Genomic DNA, 22474 nt, shown 5'->3' with positions numbered 1-22474 from the left:
GAAATTCACTTGACCAAGTCACGAATCTATTTAATAACATGTCAAATTTGATTTGCAATCCAATAATCCATGTTGTTTTCTGATATAGGCATGGATACTCCATAAATACATGTAAATAAGATGTTGCATCGCTGTTGCGTTTTTTGAAAGAAATTACTTTTTATCTAGAAGGTAAAAGAAATTCAATGTATGCCGACTTATGATCTGAAATCTTATTTACGACTGACACTTTATTCCATTTTGCGACTTAAGTTGTATGTGATATATGCCCTTTAAGGGCGTAAATGAAATAGAAATACATACCAAAGTGTCTCTATCGATCAGTTTTCGTGTGTATAAAGTAATTTAATGTCGAACCCCTCGGGTTATGCATGCACTAAGCCATTGTATTGGAGGGGGAGGGGAGATCTGTGACTCGCTATTCTACGTAATTTTATAATGCAATTGAATGCTTCAGAATCGTTTACATGCAAGCACAGTATTCCGTGTTGGTTTTACATAAAATACTGAATTAGAAACCGGAAATATACACAGGGTCCCTAGTATGTCACGAAAGAAATTACCTTGTCGATTCCTTATGGAAGTCACACGAAGAAATGTTTCCTGACGACTTCAAAAAGCCTTTGAGGTGAGACGGGGGACAATAGGTTTACCCTCGTCCGTCTGTCCGTGTGTTTGTCTGTCTGTCCGTCCACCAAAAATTGTTCCTCCGATTTCTTAACAACTATTGCACCTACCTTGAAACTTCACTATTGCACCTATCTCTCTTAATGCATAAAGAAGTTTTAGCACGGACACAAAAAATCCGGGACCTTTTTTTACCTTTGACCTCTTAAGTGTGACATATACTTTAAAGAGAAAAGAAAAAGAAGAGGACGGACATTAACTACATATTGCCTACATGTATGTGTATGTGAAGTTTCAGAGAGGTAGGTTTAATAGTATTCAAGTAATTGCAGGACCAAATTTATGAGGACACACATACAAACAGACAAACATGGTGACTCCTATATACCCCGCTCCTTCAAACTTCATTTGTGGGTTATACTTATGATGAAATACTACAGGAGCAAGGGAAAAGCCGATATCTAAAAAATAAATCAGTTGCTAACAGGCATACAGTCTGTTTTACGAAAGTCGCAAACATTTGTACAGTACTGCAAGCAAACATGCATACAGTCAGGATATCACACCGAATTCTCTTTTATTGACGGTTATTAACAAATTAGAGGTTTTAGCAATGATTTTATTTTATTTTACCAAACTAGTATTGTTTCTTTTTCCACGAAACAGTGGGATTTATATGTAGATTATTCTTCAGGCAAGAAAATATGTACTCTTGACGCCGACAATGTGCAATTTCTGGACAAAATCAGTGATCAATCAAGTTTTTTGCTATAACTTTACCTATAATCAGACTAACATATTATATAAAGAAATAAATCATGTTCAGCTTCCATTGAAATATAAATATACACACTATCAAGGCACATTAATCGCTTTAAAAAAGCTTTTCCAACTTCTAGCGGATAGCTTATTGATTTGATCGGTCGCAACAGGAAGAGGGGGAGTACAGTCGTTGATAGGGGGTGTTTACAGTTTTCTTTTCTCTTTCATTCATATTGAGTAAAACATCTACTAATACATATTGATGAATTTATACAGTTAATACCTGAAACGCCAAAATCACCTACGAACAGCGGTTCATGGAATATGAAGCGTTTCCATAGTAGCGCGTCACATCGAACGGTGATTATTGAAATAATGCATGTATCTATAGTAGTGGGTCACAATGGTCGGCGGTTGTTGGAATATGAAGCGTTTCTATAGTAGTGCGTCAAAACGGACGGTGGTTACTGGAATAATATACATTTCTATAGTAGTAGGTCACAACGTCGGCGGTTATTGGAATAGCAAATGTTTCTGTATTAGAACGTCAAAACTAACGACTGTTGTTGCAATAGCAAGCGTTCTGTAACAATTTGTCACAACGAAAGACGGTTGTTTCATGAGAAAACGTTTCTAAAGGGAGGCGTCACAACAAAATTTCATTGTTGGAATATCAAGTATTTCCATAGTAGTGCGTCAAACGAAAGGTTTCCAAGGGCAGCACATATTTCATGATACGACGTCACTCAAGCATTATTCCTATTCTCGGATCACTAACTTTTATCTGAGAATGTATGGGATCTAGAGTCTTTAAACCTCACAGGATTGATATTTTATATGTGAAGTTGTGCACCTGGTGTTGGATTGGATTTTACACAGCCAGTCAATAGTTATGGCCATTAACTTAGTAAAACATATGCATTAAAATGGCTTAAAAGTTTGTGTCTAATGACTTAGAGTTATGAAACTTTACAGGAATATTATTCAGATAATACACCTGGGTTTTTGTTTGAGATTTCACTTTGCCAAACCAGAGTTATTGTCCTTGACTTAGTCAAAATATGCCCAAAAGAGCATAAAAGGTTGTGTTGCATGTATCTCAAGACCAATTGAACACTGAGTCATAAAACATTAGATGATTGTTATGAAGCTTGTGAATTTTGCACTTGGAGTTTTATTTGGAATTTTTATCCATAAGATCAGAGTACCATCCCTTGGTTTAGTCGAAAATATACATAAAGGGCATATAGCTTTGTGTCTTCTGTGTCTTAAAAAGTATTTGACCTATTAGTATGAGTCAAAAACTATTAGAGTATTGTTATATAGCATGTGAAGCTGTGCACTTGGCTCTCTGTCTGGTACTCCACTCAGCCAGACAAGAGTTATTGTCCTTGACTTAGTGAACAAAAACATAAAGTTTAAAAGTTTAAGTTGCATATATCTTAGAAAATATTTTACCTAGAAGCATGAAATCATGCACAGTGACAGGAAATAGGGACACAAGTGATCCTTAGTCACACATTTAGTTGTTATTGCTACCTTACTAATGCAACCATTATCTAATTGTACTTTATGTCTAAGCTTTCATCCATTATTCTTACGATACCACTAATAGTGATGGGTTTTGGCCTTGAAACGATTCTTTTCTGATAATTAAAATCTTTCTACTGAGGTAATTTGAACAAAATAGCTTTTGATATATTGCTTTGTTTCTACTTATGTCTTAGCAAGTTTGCTTTTTAAGAAGTAATCACTCCTTTTAGTGAAATATTGCAGTGAGAACATTACGCTTAGAGTGAGCTTCTTATTCATGATTAAAAACCGTAATAAAAGTTAACTGAAACATTAATGGAGCAACTGTGAGGATAATACGTAAGCAACAGTGACCAATTTATTAAATGCCATTTTAACGTGATTATGTTTAAAACTTTTGTTTCAAAATAAAACAAGTAAGGAGAAAACATATGGTTTTAAATTAGTAGCTTGGGGCTTTTTGTGTTAGATATTGAATTTGGCAAGAAAACATATAGACAAGTAAATGGCATCTCTATGGGGACATAGGGCCCATTCGTCGCTGATTTATCCCTGCACTGTTACTGTATAAACGAGGTTTCATGCTCAGAGGCAGTTTGACATTACTGAAACCTTTAACTGAACCTTGGTGTACCTTGGTATTTTAAATATGAATAACTACAATTCTCCGAAATGGTGAAACACATTTGTCTAAAATAATAACAGATGTTAACATAGCTGAAACCTTTGATTTATAAGCGTCATTTTAGGACAATATCCTCCGCCTGGTTGGGGATGTCCCTCGACCGATATCATACGGTGTCAATATATCACAATTTATTTTGCAAGAGCTTGATTTCAATGATCCGATATCATACGGTGTCAATATATCACAACTTATTTTGCAAGAGCTTGATTTCAATGATAGAAAACTTTATTTACCCCAAAATTATAACAATAAGGTTATCTATATAATAAACATAAAAAGTTTTTACTAAATGTTACTACAGATCGTCCGAACTTATAAAGAAATATAACAGAAACATTGAAACAATTCTAAAACTTAATGAAAACGTGCGTGCGTGTGTGTGTGTGTTTCTCTCTAGAAAGTCAGTTTGCGCTGCTAAGTGTGGTTTATAGTGCAGGGAGACTGCGTTCCGGAGCGTGGCTTACTTTGTTGGAATTCATTCTTGCTCTGTACTTCTTGGTGATATATCCTGTCATTTTATTTATTATTTTTGCAATATTGAAGTTGTATAAATTATACTATTTTTTTTTTAAGATTACCATTTTTTTAAATGAAGCAACGCAAATTATGAAAATTATTTTGTATGTTACAGAAGGTGAAGCCTTTCCAATCAAGATGGCAGATGAGATAGAGCAGGATAGAAATGTAGTGAATATTGAACTACAAACGGTAAGAAAACCGACGCAATAGTCATCAACATCATTCTATTCTCATTAACATAATATAAAATTAACACACGTGTAGACGTTTCAACATTGTTAACGTCGATATATCCAACTGCAAAGACAAAAGAACTATGAAATTTAATATATGAATCAACAACTGTGTAAATCATTTAGCATCTTGTCGAAATGAAACAATTTTCAGCACCACTATTGAAACATCATATTCATATACACTAATGGTGTATTTTATTTCAGGTCGAAAGTCATGCCGCAGGTACTAAGTAAGTATTTTTTACAAATCTTAATCTTAATCATAACCCATATTTCATATGGTATATATTTATTTGTAATGCAAACATTTAGACATTCATTTTCAAATCAAGTCATAGAAAGTATCAAAAAATATAAAAAAATGTACTGAAGACTCAGGAGGTCTCGCACACTTATAAACAACATCTTGACACATTGGAATGACCTGATATATGTGTTTCATTTCATTCAACCGTGCATTTGATCACTGAGTGTGAGGTTGGCAAAATACTTGCTAATTTAAACCACAAGTTTATTGTTACAAGTCTTATTTTGACGAGTAATGTAAGAAATCCGTCTGCTATCACTTTACATTTACCTGCGATTTGAAAAAGATTGCGAAGAGCTTTGCACCAAGTTAACATGTACAAAAGTGTTGAACGGCCTAAGAAATATTTCCTGACGAAGTTTACATTAATATATCTCGCTGAAGACGTTTCATATAATGTTTCCTTGATATTTTGCATGCTTTGCTTTAATGATTCCCCTCCACTATTTCAGCTGCATTGCAGATTTTGTGGAAAAAAGTCCAGAAAATATACAAAATGTAAAACGATTGAAAAAGCTTGTCCAGTTAGCTGATGCAAATGTGAATTTCCAGTAAGTAATTACTACTCTTAAAAAATTGTTTATTAATTATTACAGTGTTTTAAATTAAACATTGAAAACACAAAAGTTTATTTTCTGATATTGCCGTTATAAATCAATTTGTTATAACATTAAAGATGTGTGATTTAATCAATAAGGTAAAGAAGAAAAATATTTACCCATCCAGCTATAAATCAAAAGATTGAGAAGTTACAAGACAAACTTACGATATATTTTGATCGTCCCCTTAAATAAAAAAATGTCAAGACTATATATTCATTTCAGGAGCGATAAAGATGGGACAACGGCATTGCACTCGGCGGTCTCGATGGGAAAGGCGGAGTTTGTCGATGTGTTGCTCGGAGCTGGTGCTGAAATCAAACAGTGAGAAAGTCTTCTTTTTAGGCCTAATTAAGCTTTAAGAATATGCTTTGGAAGCATAAAACGCAAACTACAAAATAATAGCAGACCATCACTTGATTGGGCTTATTAAATGTAAAATATTCCTGACACGCCTAGCAATAGTTAAAAAAAGAACAACAGCTAGAATCATACAGTAGAACTGAATGGACTCTTTGATGCATAATGACCAATCTCTGTGATAATTTAGTTACACCTTTCGTTGGCAAAAATTATCTATATTTGATCACATTATTTGCAACAAAAACTATATACCTCATTAACAATAAAATAAAAAATCTTACCACTTTAGAAAAAGATGAGGTTATACACTCATTTCCGCCATATATATATACATGCTTATTTGACAGAGATACTGACGGAAATACTGCACTACATTATGCAGTAGAACATACATCAGAAGCAGAAGCCTTTGATAAATTCGAACGTCTTATGCCACGGAAGGTAAGGCTTACTTCACCTTTCATTAGTTTTTTAAAGAGATATGAACATAAAGGGTTTGCTTGAATTACTTTGAGGAATCTCATAATTATGCAATAAGTTAATGCATTATTTATGAAAAGATGTACTGACGTTTTGAGATCTGTTATTTGCTACTTTGAACACACACTATTATATAGAATATATATAGAAAGGAACATATTTCTATGCATTCACGTGATCAAATTGCTACTATTATGAAAGTATACCGTAATGCTCTATATTGCTAGAAACGTAGAAGTAATTACAGAAAACATGGCGGCGTCCGTAGAAACTTTTCTTTCACTTTTATTTTGCCGACTAAAATGTAACATTGCCATCCAGTCACACTCCTCAGCGGTCCGTGTGTTCCATCTATCTTTTTATAGTAATTAAAATGAACACTGAAAATGCTGCAATTCCATAGCCCTTGAATCTTTTCTAAGTGTTCTCCGCTATTTTTGGAAACTGGAGGATTCAATATAAAAAAAAGAGTTAAATTATAGTCACAATAGCAGGTGAACAAACAGTTCAATTTTGTCGATAACGTATTGTGTCAACTATGACATATTGGGAAGCTAGATAAATAAAACGTAATTTTAGTAGCGTTTATGAAATAAATAACAAAGGGCGATTAGTTTGAAAGACAATTTGCGAAAATTGTATCGTTCTTTCAGCGTTGACCAGATTTAATAATTTAAGTAGTTTTTAAGATAATGGAAACAAATTTGTGATTTATGCAAAGACAATTGGCCTAATTAACAGTATGTATACCACTTTTTCTAAAACCCAGCAGCAAGTATATTAATCAACAATATGTGAACTTAAAAAGATAAGAACTGATCTGAAAAAAAAAAACACAATAATGACCAAGACTTTTATATTCGCCACGTTACAAATGCAATAAACAAGGACGGCTAGTTCACGATATTTTTTATTGTGTTTTCCAATTTCATTCCAAATGGTTTCTTTAATGCATCTTGTAAAGAATTTAGTTCTGTATTGTGTTCAAGGTAAATTTACCTATTATAAGATAGATTCTTCCATATTTGTATGTCAGGAGAGCATTTAATATCTTTAAATATCTTCACCTGTAATATTGCGGTCCAGATAAAATTTTCTTAAATAAGAATGCCTGCCAAATTGATGTAAATTTAAATTTTTCTATTTCCATGGGAGTTTAAATGATTTCTCGCTTTCTTAATAGTGAAAACTTTTATTCATTTTGGAGTAATAATTTTTGTAGCCTATGTCATACTGTCGAATTCTCTGCATATTTTGGGAATTGTTATCAGATACATGTCCAGTTGTGTAGCCGATATACATACATAAACTGGATATGTTTGAAAGATGACATTCTTTATATAAAAACTGAATAATAAGATATGACACGTCGCTAACAACTTGAATTTATTGTTCTACGGTTGGAATTTAGCCATGTATATACTTCTCTGGTATAACAAGTGCGACTCGTAACTTAATTGTAGACTATTCAATGATTGTTCTCTGTAATGATATTCTATATATAGATATTAGCAAACGAGCGGTGGGATTGGAAGTTCAAGAGAGAACAGTTAGATGCGGTTACATTAGTAAACAATAAAGGCTTCAACATTTTAAACCTTGCATTGGAGCTAGGGAAAATGTACGTATTTCGAGTAACAAAACTGTGTTTATTTGTAAAGATACAGCCTCGGTATGTATTCTACATAAATACACATTAAGAATAGCTTAATGCAACAAAGTATAGGTCTTAACATTTACACAAACACTCGTTATTTTCGTAAAAAAAAGATAATTCAAGCTTGTAGATAACTTAAAAACATTTGCAGCTGCAGACTACTGACAATATAACATTTTATAAGTTAAGGCATCATCACAGTGGCGTGTGGAACAATATTAAGGCAAACATTGCATATCGCCTTGTTGCGTACGCGTGTTTCGTCTGACAAGTTGACTGTTTGATTTTGACATTCGGAATCCCATCTTGCATTCTTACATGTACATGCCTTTATTTGATATTCAGTTTGATTTGATCTTGCTTGCTTCATATATTCGTCTCGCTTTCGGACATGCTGTAATCTGATAAACTACTTCATCATATTGACTAGTGGTTACGTACATCGTGTCTTCTTGGACCGTCAATGGTGTATACTTACTGATGAAGATAACATCTAGCTTTCGGACATGCTGTAATCTGACATACTACTTCATCATACTCAACTATCGGTTACTTACATCGTGCCTTCTTAGAGCGTCAATGGTGTATACTTCTTGGTGAAAACAACTTAGGCGGTTCCTTAACTATGTGATTGCAAGGAGCTGGGTTATGAATTAATTTCAATGAATTGTCAAATTCTTGTTCAGGTGGAGATAACCCCTTTGTACGGAAACATACGAACTGTACCGAGAGTATTAAGACTACACGTCCGGTAACCAGACTAACACCATATATTCCTATTTGAATCCAAGTGAAATGAGTATATTTTTCCAGACTACCTTTAATCGGATATATAAATAGCGCGCTATAAATAGCCTACAGAACAGAATTATGTCAACACCTGTGTACTAGTCCAAATAATTACACGTCCATATTCACAGTATATAAACGAACTGAACCCCAACCGGATCTTGCGAGCGGATTTCAGTATCAACCATTTTGCGTCGTGACAGTTGAGTAAAACATTCGTGTTCGTGACGATACTGTTGAATGATAAGTAAGTCAATCTGTATGTATGTTGTAGCCAACAAACTTTATTGTTGACCTATGGTACGCAACATTATCATTTTTAGCATTAAAACAATAAAATTCATGAAACTCTCCGCAGGCTAGAACGAGATTAGCAGTACACACGAAAGAAAACTAGGTTTTACCAAGTTTAGATTGGTTGTACACGGAGTTTCGAGTTTGTACTGCTGCAATTAATTAATAACAAAATGTATTATGGTTATTTGTTATATGAACGATTGATTTTGAACATAAAAACAAGAATTAAAGCCAGGGTGTAAAAAAGGCTTACTGTACGTTTCTTGCCGGTGATTCTGAACCTCACTTGCGAGTTTACGCGATCTGTCTGTACCATGTCTTGGGAGTATTTTCAAAGATTTTGTACGTTTCTTTCTAATAAAAGACTTAATCCAGTGGAATTTTCCTACCGTTTTTCATGTAGTTCATAATCACAGAATATATTTTACAATGTAAGAGTACTATCATGCAGTAACGGCAACTGTTAATTAGTTTAAGATTTACGATACGAACCTCCAAAAGTTACCAAACATACTACATTACCCTGCACAATAATGCATCAGACTGGCATGAAGCTCCGCCCCGTCTAGGCAATAAAAACGCACTATTGTATAATATCAGCCATTCGATCTACAGTTTATAGGCCGAAAACTAGGGATAACTCTGTGGGGCTAAAACGGTCCATTGGCCTTGCAGATAAGTGTAAAGTTGCGTGGGCAGTGTTGCATATTTCAACACTGCCCATGAACAAACTCAATAAAACCGAGTCTGCTATTTTCTGTTCTTTGTTTGATATCTTTGCTTTCGAAAGATCTACATTTATTTTGAATTCAGCCTGTAGTAGTACTGAAAACCTCGGATAAATATTTCATAACTGCAAAAAGGGGTGGGGGATAATTATAGGTTATTAGCTTTGTATCGGGAAATATGCACGAGTTCTTCAGCGGAAATATTGCGCGATATAAATATAAATATTTTTCAGCTGAAGAACGAGTGCATATTTCCCGATGCAAAGATAATAATCTTTTTATTACATACACATCCATATGTATAGATATAATGTATATCATAAATTTGTTCAATAGCCCGAATAGGATTGACAATACTGAACTAAATAGAAAAAAATAGTGCAACAACAAACGCTGAATTACGTCACGCACCCGATGTGAAATTCAGGCGTCAGTGTATGGAAAAATATTGACGTTTCCGGTACCAGGGTAACTTAACTGGGAATAGAAACGTGTATGTAATAATTCATTAAATATGTCTGACACTGTGACAGTTATGTGTCTTGGTGATATGACACTGCCCTTCGATCGTTTCAACGAATTACCTTCAGCAGTACTAAATACATGAAGTGGCACGCAAAACTTAAACCAGCATATCTATCTAGAAAGGGGATCAGTCAATCAAATGCTGGCCAAAGTTATGGGCCTTGATGGCAAGATACTGCTGACCCGAAGACATGAGCGAAGTTTCAACTAAATACCTTCAGTTTTCTTGGAGATATAAAGTTTCATGCAAAACATTAAGCAAAGCATTACGCCGACGTCAACATCAACGACGATGCATGAACACGTGAGTAGAATAGCTCAAAATATTCGTTGAATCGTCGAGCTAAAATACAAAAGAACAATGGTTGCAAATGCAGAGGAGACATGTTACTAGTAGTTATTATATCATATCAAGGTATAATTTCTCTTTCCATAATCAATTACCAGATTCATGTAAACATTTTCGTTTCCAGGTAGGGATGCGTTTAGGCAATAACCAGTCATTCTGTGTGCAGCTAAATGCTTAACATTGTTTATGGTACATATAGTACCAGACAATAACTTTAGATGCGCCATATAATTGTTGTAGACACAGTAATTTCACATTCGGAACGATAAAAGACAAAAAGTGAATACAAAGGCAATGGAAAAACCCCTACCTGACTCGCAAGATATGGTTCAGTGAACTCACAAGTGAGGTACAGATCATTAGATTGATACTTGCAAGACGGGTTCAGTATTCTAACAATCGCCTTGTTTACTTTCCATAATTTTCTACATAACGAACATGTCCTGGTAGGTTTATGTCGCCGGTTTAGTGAAGGAAATACATTTAAACAACACCTCAAACACGAGTACTGGTACAGATAAACGATTTTATGCATAAAATTTCTTGTATAATCGGCGAGTGTTGAAATAAACGGAACACGTTGAGAAGAGTACAGCATTTTATCGGCAATTATAGGACGATCAAGCTGGTAAAGAATGTTTTCATCCGGAAAGATAAAGTATTTCTTGATATGATACAATCGATTACATACCGCCTCAGCATCATTGCAACAAGTTGTTCATAATTATTTAGATAGTCCCACATATTTTCATCAATCGGATCGTGAAATCTGCTCGCAAGATCCGGTTGGGGTTCAGTTCGTTTATATACTGTGATATTGTTTTATATTTGTGACTGGCAATTGCCCATATGAAAAAAATATCACAATATTTCCTAGGATCGCTTCAAATTAGTTGGACGTTACTTATTCAAAGGAGACATGATATTGAACATTTTGAGAAATGTGAGTACACTTTTAGTAGTTATAATTCAATTAATATCAAATGTAAAAAAACGTTATTGACCTCACCCAACCTATTGTCATATGGGGCTGATTAAACACAATTATTCATTCCATTTTCTAGAGAGTTTACGCAGGGGAGGTTTGGGAGAGGCGGAGTGGCAGGCCCGATCCAGTGCTAGATAACCCGGGCCCCACCTCCTTCCCTCTCCCATCTCCTTCCTCCACTCGGCTGAAAAGTTTCAAAGGAAATTCCGAAATAGATTTTCGCAAACTATTGTAAGTGTATGTTTGTTTGCAACGCCATTTTTCAGAAGTATTTCAGTTAAGTAACAGCGGACAATTAACCTAACCAGTGATCCTGGATTCTGTACCAGTACAAACCTGTTCTCCACAAGTAACTGCCAACTTCCCCACATGAATCAGAAATGGGGGACAAATGATATCAGACACGTCATTTATCAAACCGTCACGGAGAACATACGCCCCGCCCGGGGATCGAACTCACAAACCCAAGATCAGTAGATTTGTGCTATGTAGGACCACATTCGTAACAGATCGCATTTGTAACAGATTTCATACGTATGCGATCGTATTCGTAACAGGTAAAATATGTTACGAATGTGTTTGTCCAACATGGGGGTTGACATGAGAAACACATATGTATCATGTTGAGTTTTATAATACAAATGTTCAATGAGTTGGTTGTCATCGCAACATCATTAAATGACTGCCAAAAGGACCATCACAAGTTAACGTCGTCGTCGTCGTCGACGTCAATGACGTCATTAAATTATTTGAGCCGCATTATGGGAAAATAGGCCTTTGGTATCTTCGAGGTTCTGCAACCAGTGTGGACCCAGATCAGCCTGAGCATCCGCACAGTCTGATCATGGCCTACACTGTTCGCTGTTATTTCAAAGAAGGCTTAATCTACCAGAATATGAAATTTTTTACCCTAATTCAGATGCACAATTGCACAGGGCAGTCTAAATATAGACTTTCCGGAAATTCACGAAAATATCCGAATGTTAGTTTTCCCGTGACTTGGCTCAATTTTTCAATCATTCCTGCATCCACTGCCACTACCACTTTAATACGTTTACAACTTCAGCTACTTCTACTGTTACCTCGACTTGCTGCAATGTAGACCCACATGCCCAGTTCACTGATTCGAACCCGGTGGCGACATACATTTGTAGCTATCTTTTGTCATCCAGAGCTGTTTCAAGTTGGTTGACAAACAGGAAGTTGCTTTGTCACGGGACAAATTATATACTACTTGTCATGGACGGAGTCGTTAGCCTTAATTCTAGGAAGGCCCGACCTTCTGCTGCGAACTAATGTCTATGAGATTTAAAGAAAATACACCATATTTACTGAGCCCGCCTGTGAGGTAATAGGCATTCTTCTATTATAATCCCGTCGTGAAATAGTGGAGTCTGTGCGTTCGTGCAGTTATATGTATTGGTTCTTGTCCTTGGCAAAACTTGCCCATGCATAGTCAGATTTTCAAATTATTTGGTACAAATGATCAGCATGAATAGAAGGTGTATTGCGATCATGATCCTTGTTGCTATATCCAAGATCAAGGTCACAGCTTTGATTTGTTTTGTTATTTTGTTGTAATATATATGTTTGTGCCCGGATCATAACTCGCTTTAGTCAGATTTGCAAATACTTTGGTACAAATAACCACAATTTATTGACAATCTGTAGTGATCATATCACACATATTACTGCCAACGTCTCGAATTTTCTCACCCTGTAGAATGGTTTTGATGAATATTATGTTTTTTGTTGGATTCTGAGCGCATATTTTCAACGGTATTTAGGTAATACAGTTTAATATGATGATGATGATGATGATGATAATGATGATAAAAATGTCAATAATATTAAAATCAGTATAGCAGCCAGTATCTGTATGTTAGTAACCGACAATTTCCCAACTTGAAAAGCACCTAGTGGCGAAAATCGCAATAGATTTTTTTCACCCGGTCTCGAACCGTGTGTCCCTCGACACCCTTGACGATGGTTAGTTCTTCCCATTAATTAATTTCATTTGAAATTACACCCTGGCTAATATGCGAGTATACACTCATACGTTCGTTTACGGGTCTGGTAAAACGCACCGATACACGTAAGGTCTTAACTGGGTGGATGGGAGACACAATATATCTGGAAATTCCGGCTCTGACTAGGAATTAAACCAGCTCCGCCGGTTTCGTAATCAGCAAAATTATCTACTGCACCACCCTCACCGATGGAGTTACTCTTGCCGCTCCTATAGAGGTTCAAAATCTACGGTATTCCGTTTGGACAATCGTGACGTTTTATTTATTACTAAACCGCGATGCACGATGGTACGATGACGAAAACACGATGGAGCGATGGTAAGATGATGAAACAACGATGGTACGATGGTGGAAACTTGATGACACGATGATGAAATCATGATGGTGCGTTGGTACGATGGTTAAATGTCGATGTAATATCGCGTTTTCATCATCGTACCATCGCGTTTTCTACATTGTACCATCGCGTTATCACCCTCGTACCATCGCATTTTCACCATCGTACCATCGCCTTCCGGTGGTCATGCGCAGTGGTACAGTATATGTGTCAGTAAAATACAGGCTTGATACAATCTCATTTTCACTTTGCACTATGTACCTTCTACATCCTAACAAGAATAAGCTGAGTTTAAATAATACCATGTGACTATTACTCCCAGCTTTTTATTTACTTTCATGCATACATAAAATACAAAGGACGTGGCCTTGTAAATTTTACAGTTTTAATGAAGTGAGCACTGAACATTTAGTAAAACATTTTGCAAAACAGCAGAATCTAAATGGTAAATTTCGTCTAACAAAATACATTAAGATACATTCATCTATTGTTGACAAAAATAACAAGTGTACGCGACTGCGCATTTCTAACCGGAAGGCGATGGTACAATGGTGAAAAAGCGATGGTACGATGGTGAAAACTCAATGACACGATTGTGAAACCACGATGGTACGATGATTATAACGCATGGCACGATGGTAAAAACGTGATGGTACGATGGTGAACGCGATGATACGATGGTGAAAACGCGATTGTACGATGGTGAAACAACGATGGTAGGATGATGATAACCCGATCGCACGATTGTGAAAATGCGATGGTACGATGGTGAAATCGCGATGGCACGATGGTACGATGACGAAAACACGATGGAGCGATGGCAAGATGATGAAACAACGATGGTACGATGGTGAAACTTGATGACACGATGATAAAAGCATGATGGTGCGATGGTACGATGGTGAAATGTCGATGTAATATCGCGTTTTCATCATCGTACCATCGCGTTTTCTACATTGTACCATCGCGTTATCACCCTCGTACCATCGTATTTTCACCATCGTACCATCGCCTTCCGGTGGTCATGCGCAGTGGTACAGTATGTGTCAGTAAAATACAGGCTTGATACAATCTCATTTTCACATTGCACTATATACCTTCTACATCCTAACAAACTACGATGATGAAAACGCGATGACACGATGGTGCGATGATGAAAACGCGATAGTACGATGATGAAAACACGATATTACATCGACATTTCACTATCGTAACATCGCAATTTCATCATCGTGCATTGCGGTTTAGTATTAAATAAAATGTCACCGTAAAAATCAGAGTATTTCCATACGAATACAGGCACCGAATGCAGGTCATACGTTCGTTCACGACTGTGAGAATTTTTATTAAAATCTACACTGTGGAAAATTTTCTATTCGCGAAAATGTTTTGAAAGTTGCTATACTGAGTATTCCCATAGACTACCATTGTAAAAAAGTGCGTGAGGTCCATTTTCTTCTAATCAGTCTAGTCAAAAGGTCACGACCCTTTCCTTTTTATTTGCTGAATTTTCTAGAAACATTCTGAAGTTTTGAAAAATCTGAGTTTAATCAAATCCTACATTGTAGAAAAAATTTCCATCCAAACGTGCAGAACTACCTTAAATGGGACATATTTCATATGATGTATCCATTGTCGTGAGTATAAGTCTTTTTTTAAAGCAGTTCGAATTGACAGAGATAAACAAAACGAAAACGAAAAACGTATCCTGCAGCAAACCCGCGGACGCCAACGGCATCAGGATAAGAACAATAGCCATGAGCAGTCTTCGAATAGTCAAGCTAGTCACTATTTTTAAGTATAGATAAATGTATTTATTACATACCTAAAATTATTATCCATTTGGTTTCAATGGACCTCTATCGTGCAATATTTTTCCATATCATGACGTGGAACGCTTTCATATCGGACGTGGAATGTTTTATTAACGTTGTAATGGAAAGAATCGCGTGACGTCCATGGCGTCCACGCGCACATTGCGACAACAAGTTGACGTCATTTTTGCGGAAAATATTAATGCGCGTCAGTTTGATTTCTTTATTGCATTTTCGGAGAAGTTCTTTTCGTGTTTTTCCTATCTTTCGTTACAGAACAATAATTTAGATATAAAGTAATCATTTGATAGTGGATGTGTAATAAAAAGGTTATCAACTTTGTATGTGGATATACGCACTCGTTCGTTCGCGGATAATATTGCGCTCCTAAAGTCGCGCGATATTACCGCTGCAGAACTCGTGCATATATCCACATACAAAGTTAATAACCTATAAATATACCCAGTGTAGTGTTCAACTTTTAATACAGGACTTTCTATGTTTGTTGAGACTGTCTTGATCTTGATTTTAGTGCACTTTATTTATTGTTGAAGCGATACAACCAGCGAATTGCCGATTATAAAAGTTGAACAGGGATTGCATGTGGTGTGCATCTTCCTCTTTAATCATACATATTCATATACATGTATCCATGCATTTAGTAAAAAATGAAATCTTACAAACCAAAACCGATATGGGAACTTTATAAGTGACATGTACATTAAGTGCCATGCTACTATGAACAAACCAATCATGATAACCGTTCGGTATTCTTGCCAAGTTTAATTGTCAGATAACAAACAAGTACCAAGATATTAACCTAACCAGAAATATCCTTCTAATTAACAAGAGGGCCGTCATGGCCGACTATCGCTAACATGAGTAATACTACGCTTTACATGTTATTAGATGTGCGATTTTTGCCATTTTAGGGGTCATAACTTTAAGACAAATAGCCTGCTATGGCTACTCTTCGAGAAAAAATATAAGGTCTTCATGATATATAATTTCTATGCAAGTTTGGTCAAAATCAAATTATAAATGTGATATCTGTCATGTTTACAATGCTAAAATCAGCAAGTTTTGTCATTTAAGAGGTAATAACTCCATCACAAATGTTGCTATATAGCTGGTTTCGTAAGGAACCGAGATGTTATAGATATATAACTTCTATACAAGTTTGGTCAAAATGAAATATATTATATGGCCTCTATCGTGTTCACAAGACTAAAATAAGCAAAGTTTTGCCATTTCAGCCATAACCCCGAGATAAATGGCGCGATACGGCTGTTTAAAAAGGAAGTGAGATCCTATATAAGTTTAATAAAAATCAAATAATAAATGTAGTCTCCATTTTGTTGACAAGGATAAAATCATCATTTTTGCCAATTCAGGGGCCGTAACTCCAAGTCAAATGGTGCAATACGGTTGTTTTTGAAAGGAACCGAGATCTTATAGATAAATAAGTTGTAAGCGAGTCGAGTCAAAATAACAAAAACATGTGGTCTTAATCGGGTTCACAAGGCTAAAATCAGTAATTATTGCCATATCTGGATCATAGATCTATATCAAGTTCTGTGCAAGTTTTGTCAAAATCAAATAATAAATGCTATCTCTGTCATATTCACAAGAAAAATGTGAAAGGACGGACGGACGGACGACGTACAACGGCTGATCACAATGGCTAACTTTGTCACTTCGTACAAGTGAGTTAAAACATGTTACAAATGTGTTTCGGATGTAAAAATGCACTTTTTTGTTCATTTTTCCGATTGAAAATGACATGTGACAAATGTAATCAGATGTCACATCAAAAATCGACATCGATCACATTCGTCACAAAAATTGTTACAAAATTTAATGTGCTTGATTTCTGTTACTGTAGGACATTTTCTAATCTGAAACCTGCCATGAATATCTGTCAAATTTTCTTTGTGCCTTTGAATTTTTGGTGTTTTGCAGTACCTGATATGTATTTTACAGGATTTTTTTCTCCAGAGCACTGTGATCAGCATTTGTCTCACGTGAATTGTGGAGACATTTGGATAATGTACCTGAAAGTTCATCACAATTTGCTGGTGTTTTGATATCTATAAGGTGTGTATGTTTATAATTGTGTTTAAGCCTTTAGATAATTCTGAAAAGAATGAACGTTTTAAGCATTTTGCATTTGTTAAGTATGCGTTTGTTAAGTATTGCTTTAATGAATATTTTTAACAGCATTTAGTTTTGTTATGGTGAAACAAGTAAAAATGGCCACACTGAAGGATGTATAATATCAAAATATCATTTTTTATTATATACCTATATAAATTCTGTAAAAAATCGGCTTGTATTTCACAATTAAATATGAACAGACAGACAAAAAATCCGTATTGTACCTTTTAAATACCGTATTGTACCTTCCGTATTGTATGCTGCCGGACTATTTTCAGTAATACGCATAACCTGACACAGTTCTATAAATAGCGCACATAAAAACTTCACTAAGTTCCATTTAATATCGATAAACATTGAAGATTTCGTTTAAGAACAAAACAAGAATCAAAATGGTAAAGGTATATAATAAAAGGGTCATTATAACAGTAGCTAGATCTGGGACTTTGTATTCGGCTCTCGTGGATTTTGCAAGGTCGGATTACACCCGGCGATTGAGATCCGATCTGACAAAATCCACTCGAGGCGAATACAGCATCCCAGATCAAGCTACTGTTATAATAACCCTATTATACCCCCGCTTCGAAACGGGACGTATTATGTGATTACTAAAGTTGTCCGCTTTCTTACTTGAGCAGTTCTTATCCAACGTTACAGTGTATCTTGGTAATATTTCGGCAAAGTTTGGCAGTCAGCTAGATTATCCCAGTGTCTGTTGTATTACGGCTGATGGATTACTAAAACTTCAAAAAAAAAAAAACTGACAGACTGAGTGTAAACTGTTACTTACTAGGTACTCTTTATCCAATGTTCACCAACCTTGTCACAAAGTTTATGAGCATAAATTCTCAGACAAATTCGATAACCTAATACATACTCAAAGGCACTCTTGAATAATAGCACTTTAACAAGAAAATCGCAATATTGGCAGTGTCCCTCGTTTATCATATCCAATCTTAATCAAACTTAGGCATAATGTTTGTGGGCATGTTATATTGGCCAAGTTCAATAACAAACAGTATAGTCCTCGTGGCTCTGGAATCCGTCAACATTTAGAAAACTGATAACTAGTCTGCTGAATAGGAATAGTATTCAAAAAATCAAAAGTAATGTTCTGTGACGGGTGTATATTGTGACAGTTATGCTCTCATGTTTTACTAGTATTGAGAAACATTTGAACATTTTAATGTTAATGAAAAAAAAAAATGTAAAGCTTAATTTCTTCTATTTTTATCACATTTCAGTTCTAGCGCCACAAGTTTCTATATTATTTTATTCACTGAAGTGTGTTTTAGTGAAATGAAATCTTCTGAAATATGAACGGCGTCACTGTGGAAATGTTGTTGTTTTTTTTTTGTGTTTTTTTTTAATGAAATCATCTTTCGGAAAAAAATGAAATAAAGCTGGAGGCATGTAACTTTAATCACTGTTTCTTGCTTCTGCACCGGTTCTTGCTGTTCTCCGTTTCTTAACATGAACTGCATTAGAAGAGCCCGTATGCATTTTCTAACTTTCGGAAAAAAAGAATAAAGCTGGGGACCTGTAATTTATTCACTTAACAGTGTTTCTGGGTTCTGTACCGGTACTTAATGTTCTCCGCTCCTAACATAACTGAATTAAAGGTAGAGGCTGAATGACTAGATTTGTGCATAACTTTGTGATGCGAACACACCAAAGTCACTTATATCAGGTATAAAGGAATCAGTTCGGCAAAACATGTTTCTTTATGATATGACATGTCCCATTTATTCTTTTTATTCCTCCAATTGAAATGAATCTTCATATACACCATCAGCATGAAGTGGACATTTGCATATTATCGAGACTTCTATGTCCGGTTATTTATTCTGGAGTTATTGCCAATGTGAGGGAGACTTTAAGTTTGTCCTTTTTCAGTATGAATACATGTTAGTTTTTCAAACTTGGTGTTGTCGAATACTGATTAACTCCCCTTCCTGTTATTTTCTTCTTCAGAGCAGACGGCAACAGAATTGGAGGTTACCCAAATCTAAAGATGTTGAGGAGTACAAGAAACAACACAAAAACTCTATGAAAAACAAATGAAATTAAACAACGTGAAATTATATTGAATCATGGCACTAGCTTCCAGATCGTTCGACAAAAAAAAAAAAAAAAGATTTGTTTAGCTCACCAGAGCAAAAAGTGCTCAAGGTGAGGTATTGTGACCGGTCATTGTCCGGCGTCCGTAGGCGTGCGTCGAGCGTCAACATTTGCTTTGTGAACACTCTAGAGCCCACATTTGTGACCCAATCTTTATGAAACTTGGCCAGAATGTTAGTCTTGATGATCTCAAGGTCAAGTTGAAAACTGGGTTATGCGGGATAAACAACTAGGTCAGCAGATCAGATCAAAGGAAAAGCTTGTGAACACTCTAGAGACCACATTTTTGACCCAATCTTTATGAAAATTAGTCAGAATGTTAGTCTTGATGATCTCTAGGTCAAAATTAAAACTGGGTTATATTGGGTCAAAAACTAGGTCAGTAGGTCAGATCAAAGGAAAAGTTTGTGAACACTCTAGAGACCACATTTTTGACCCAATCTTTATGAAACTTAGTCAGAATATTAGTCTTTATGATCTCTAGATCAAGTTTAAAACTGGGTATGTGGGCTCAAAAACTAGGTCTGTAGGTCAGATCAAAGGCAAAGCTTGTGAACACTCTAGAGACCACATGTTTGACCCAATCTTTATGAAACTTGGTCAGAATATTTGTCTTAATGATATCTAGGTTAAGTTCGAAACTGAGTTATTTTGGGTCAAACACTTGATCAGTAGGTCTTATCAAAGGAAAACCTTGTGAACACTCTAGAGACCACATTTGTGACCCACTCTTTATGAAACTTGATCAGAATGCAAGTCTTGATGATTTCTAGGTCAAGTTAGAAACTGGGTCATAAGGGAACAAAACTAGGTCAGTAAATCAGATCAAAGGAGTAGCTTGTGAACACTCTAGAGACAACATTTGTGTCCCAATCTTTTTGAAACTTGGTCAGAATGTTAGTCTTAATGATCTCTAGGTCAGGTTTGAATCTGGGTTATGTTGGTCAAAATCTAGGTCAGTACGTCAGATCAATGGAAAACCTTGTGAACTCTCTAGAGACCACATTTGTGACCAAACTTTTTGAAACTTGGTCAAAATGTTAGTCTTGATGATCTCTAGGTCAAGTTCGAAACTGGGTCATGTTGGATCAAAAACTAGGTCACCTGGTCAAATTAAATAAAAAGCTTGTGAACACTCTAAAGGCCACAGTTGTGTCCCAATATTTATGAAACTTAGTCAGAAAATTAAGCTTGATGATTACTAGGTCAAGTTTGAATCTTGGTAATGTGGGGTCAAAAACTAGGTCACCTGGTCAAATCAGAGGAAAAGCTTGTGAACACTTTAGAGGCCACAGTTGTGTGTGTGTGTATCCGGGTTTTACGTCTTTTTCAACAATGTTTCAGTCATATAAACGACGGTGTCTACTTGTAGCAGTGAACACAATGCCCAACTTTATAATGCTGCCACACTCACTGGAATATCACGTAGTAGACACGTGTCATGATACCCCACCCAGTCACATTAGACTGACACCGGGCTGACCAGTCTTAGCACTATCCTCTTAATGCTGAGCGCCAAGCGAGGAAGCTACTAGTACCATTTTTTACATCTTTGGTATGACGCGGCCGGGGACTGAACCCACAACCTCCCGCACTCAAAGAGGACGCTCTACCACTAGGCTACCGAGGCGGTAGCTCAATCTTTAGGAAACTGGGTCGAATGTTTGTCTTAATCATTTCAAGGTCAAGTTCGAATCTGGGTCAAGTGGGGTCAAAAACTAGGTCACCCGGTCAAATCAAAGAAAAAGATTGTGAAATCTCTAGAGGTCACAGTTGTAACCAATTCTTAATGAAATTTAATCAGAATGTTTGTGACGATCTTTAGGTCAAGTTCAACTCTTAGTCATGTTTGGTCAAAAACTAGGTCAGTAGGCCAGATCAGCTCTGGTGAGCGATATATAGGGCCACCATGGCCCTCTTGTTTTTGCTAGATATCTGGAAATTAATGTTATATTTCTGAGGAATGCTTTGAAACTTAATTCTGACAGACTATAATGAAAACATATGAGAAATAGTTGTTTTTACTAATTTTACGATGAAAATCGAAAAGCATTTCTTACGCTTTTCTCGAGGTAAACTGCATGGATTTAACGCGCATTAAACACAAAATCTTCCATAGCGATATTGGTAGCAACACCGAAAACCTTATTTATTTGCTGCGGCGGTCCGGGTTCGGTGAAAGAAAAGTATTTTGGAGGTCAGTGCCTTCAATTTTATAAAAGACAATTTAACACACATTTCTGTCGGGATCTAACTTTATGTGGTATACCTTTTTATCTCGGACAAAGTATATGATACGCAAAAAAGGTTCTGCAAGTGTTGCTTAAATGAGCATGCATATCTTTTTAAACAGTCTGCAAATAAAAGACAGATTTTAAGAAGTTATTCATTTATATCATACTATATAATAATAGATTTATGCTATTTCATTTTTAAACAGAATTTATATGTGTTTTCTTTTATTTGTTAACTATCTGTTTGTGTTGACATAATGAACAATTATGAATATAAAGATGACTGCAACTTTCTGGTATTTCCTTAACTTTTTTGTTTCATGCTCAAATCTAG

General features: G+C 35.7%; 1 protein-coding gene across 8 annotated transcripts in view; it reads left to right on the top strand.

Annotated features, from left to right (window-relative positions):
- The window catches only part of LOC128552949 (uncharacterized), a 57940-nt gene extending 35491 nt beyond the window's left edge, over nt 1-22449 (top strand). For 2 of the 8 annotated variants that reach the window (XM_053534034.1, XM_053534037.1), the window contains exons 2-8: nt 4242-4318; nt 4570-4595; nt 5125-5223; nt 5497-5595; nt 5982-6075; nt 7620-17725; nt 19760-22449. In XM_053534034.1, coding sequence (XP_053390009.1) covers nt 4265-4318; nt 4570-4595; nt 5125-5223; nt 5497-5595; nt 5982-6075; nt 7620-7814 — 567 coding nt within the window. In that variant the 5' untranslated portion in view covers nt 4242-4264 and the 3' untranslated portion in view covers nt 7815-17725; nt 19760-22449. The remainder of the gene's footprint in view (nt 1-4241; nt 4319-4569; nt 4596-5124; nt 5224-5496; nt 5596-5981; nt 6076-7619; nt 17726-19759) is intronic. The other 6 variants (XM_053534040.1, XM_053534039.1, XM_053534035.1 and 3 more) reach the window with 6 other exon arrangements.
- Nucleotides 22450-22474: the final 25 nt, after the last annotated feature.

The sequence above is a fragment of the Mercenaria mercenaria genome, unplaced genomic scaffold, assembly GCF_021730395.1.
Source record: "Mercenaria mercenaria strain notata unplaced genomic scaffold, MADL_Memer_1 contig_3321, whole genome shotgun sequence".
NCBI classification, from domain to species: Eukaryota; Metazoa; Mollusca; class Bivalvia; order Venerida; family Veneridae; genus Mercenaria; species Mercenaria mercenaria.
This window is presented reverse-complemented; position numbering and strand designations above follow the sequence as displayed.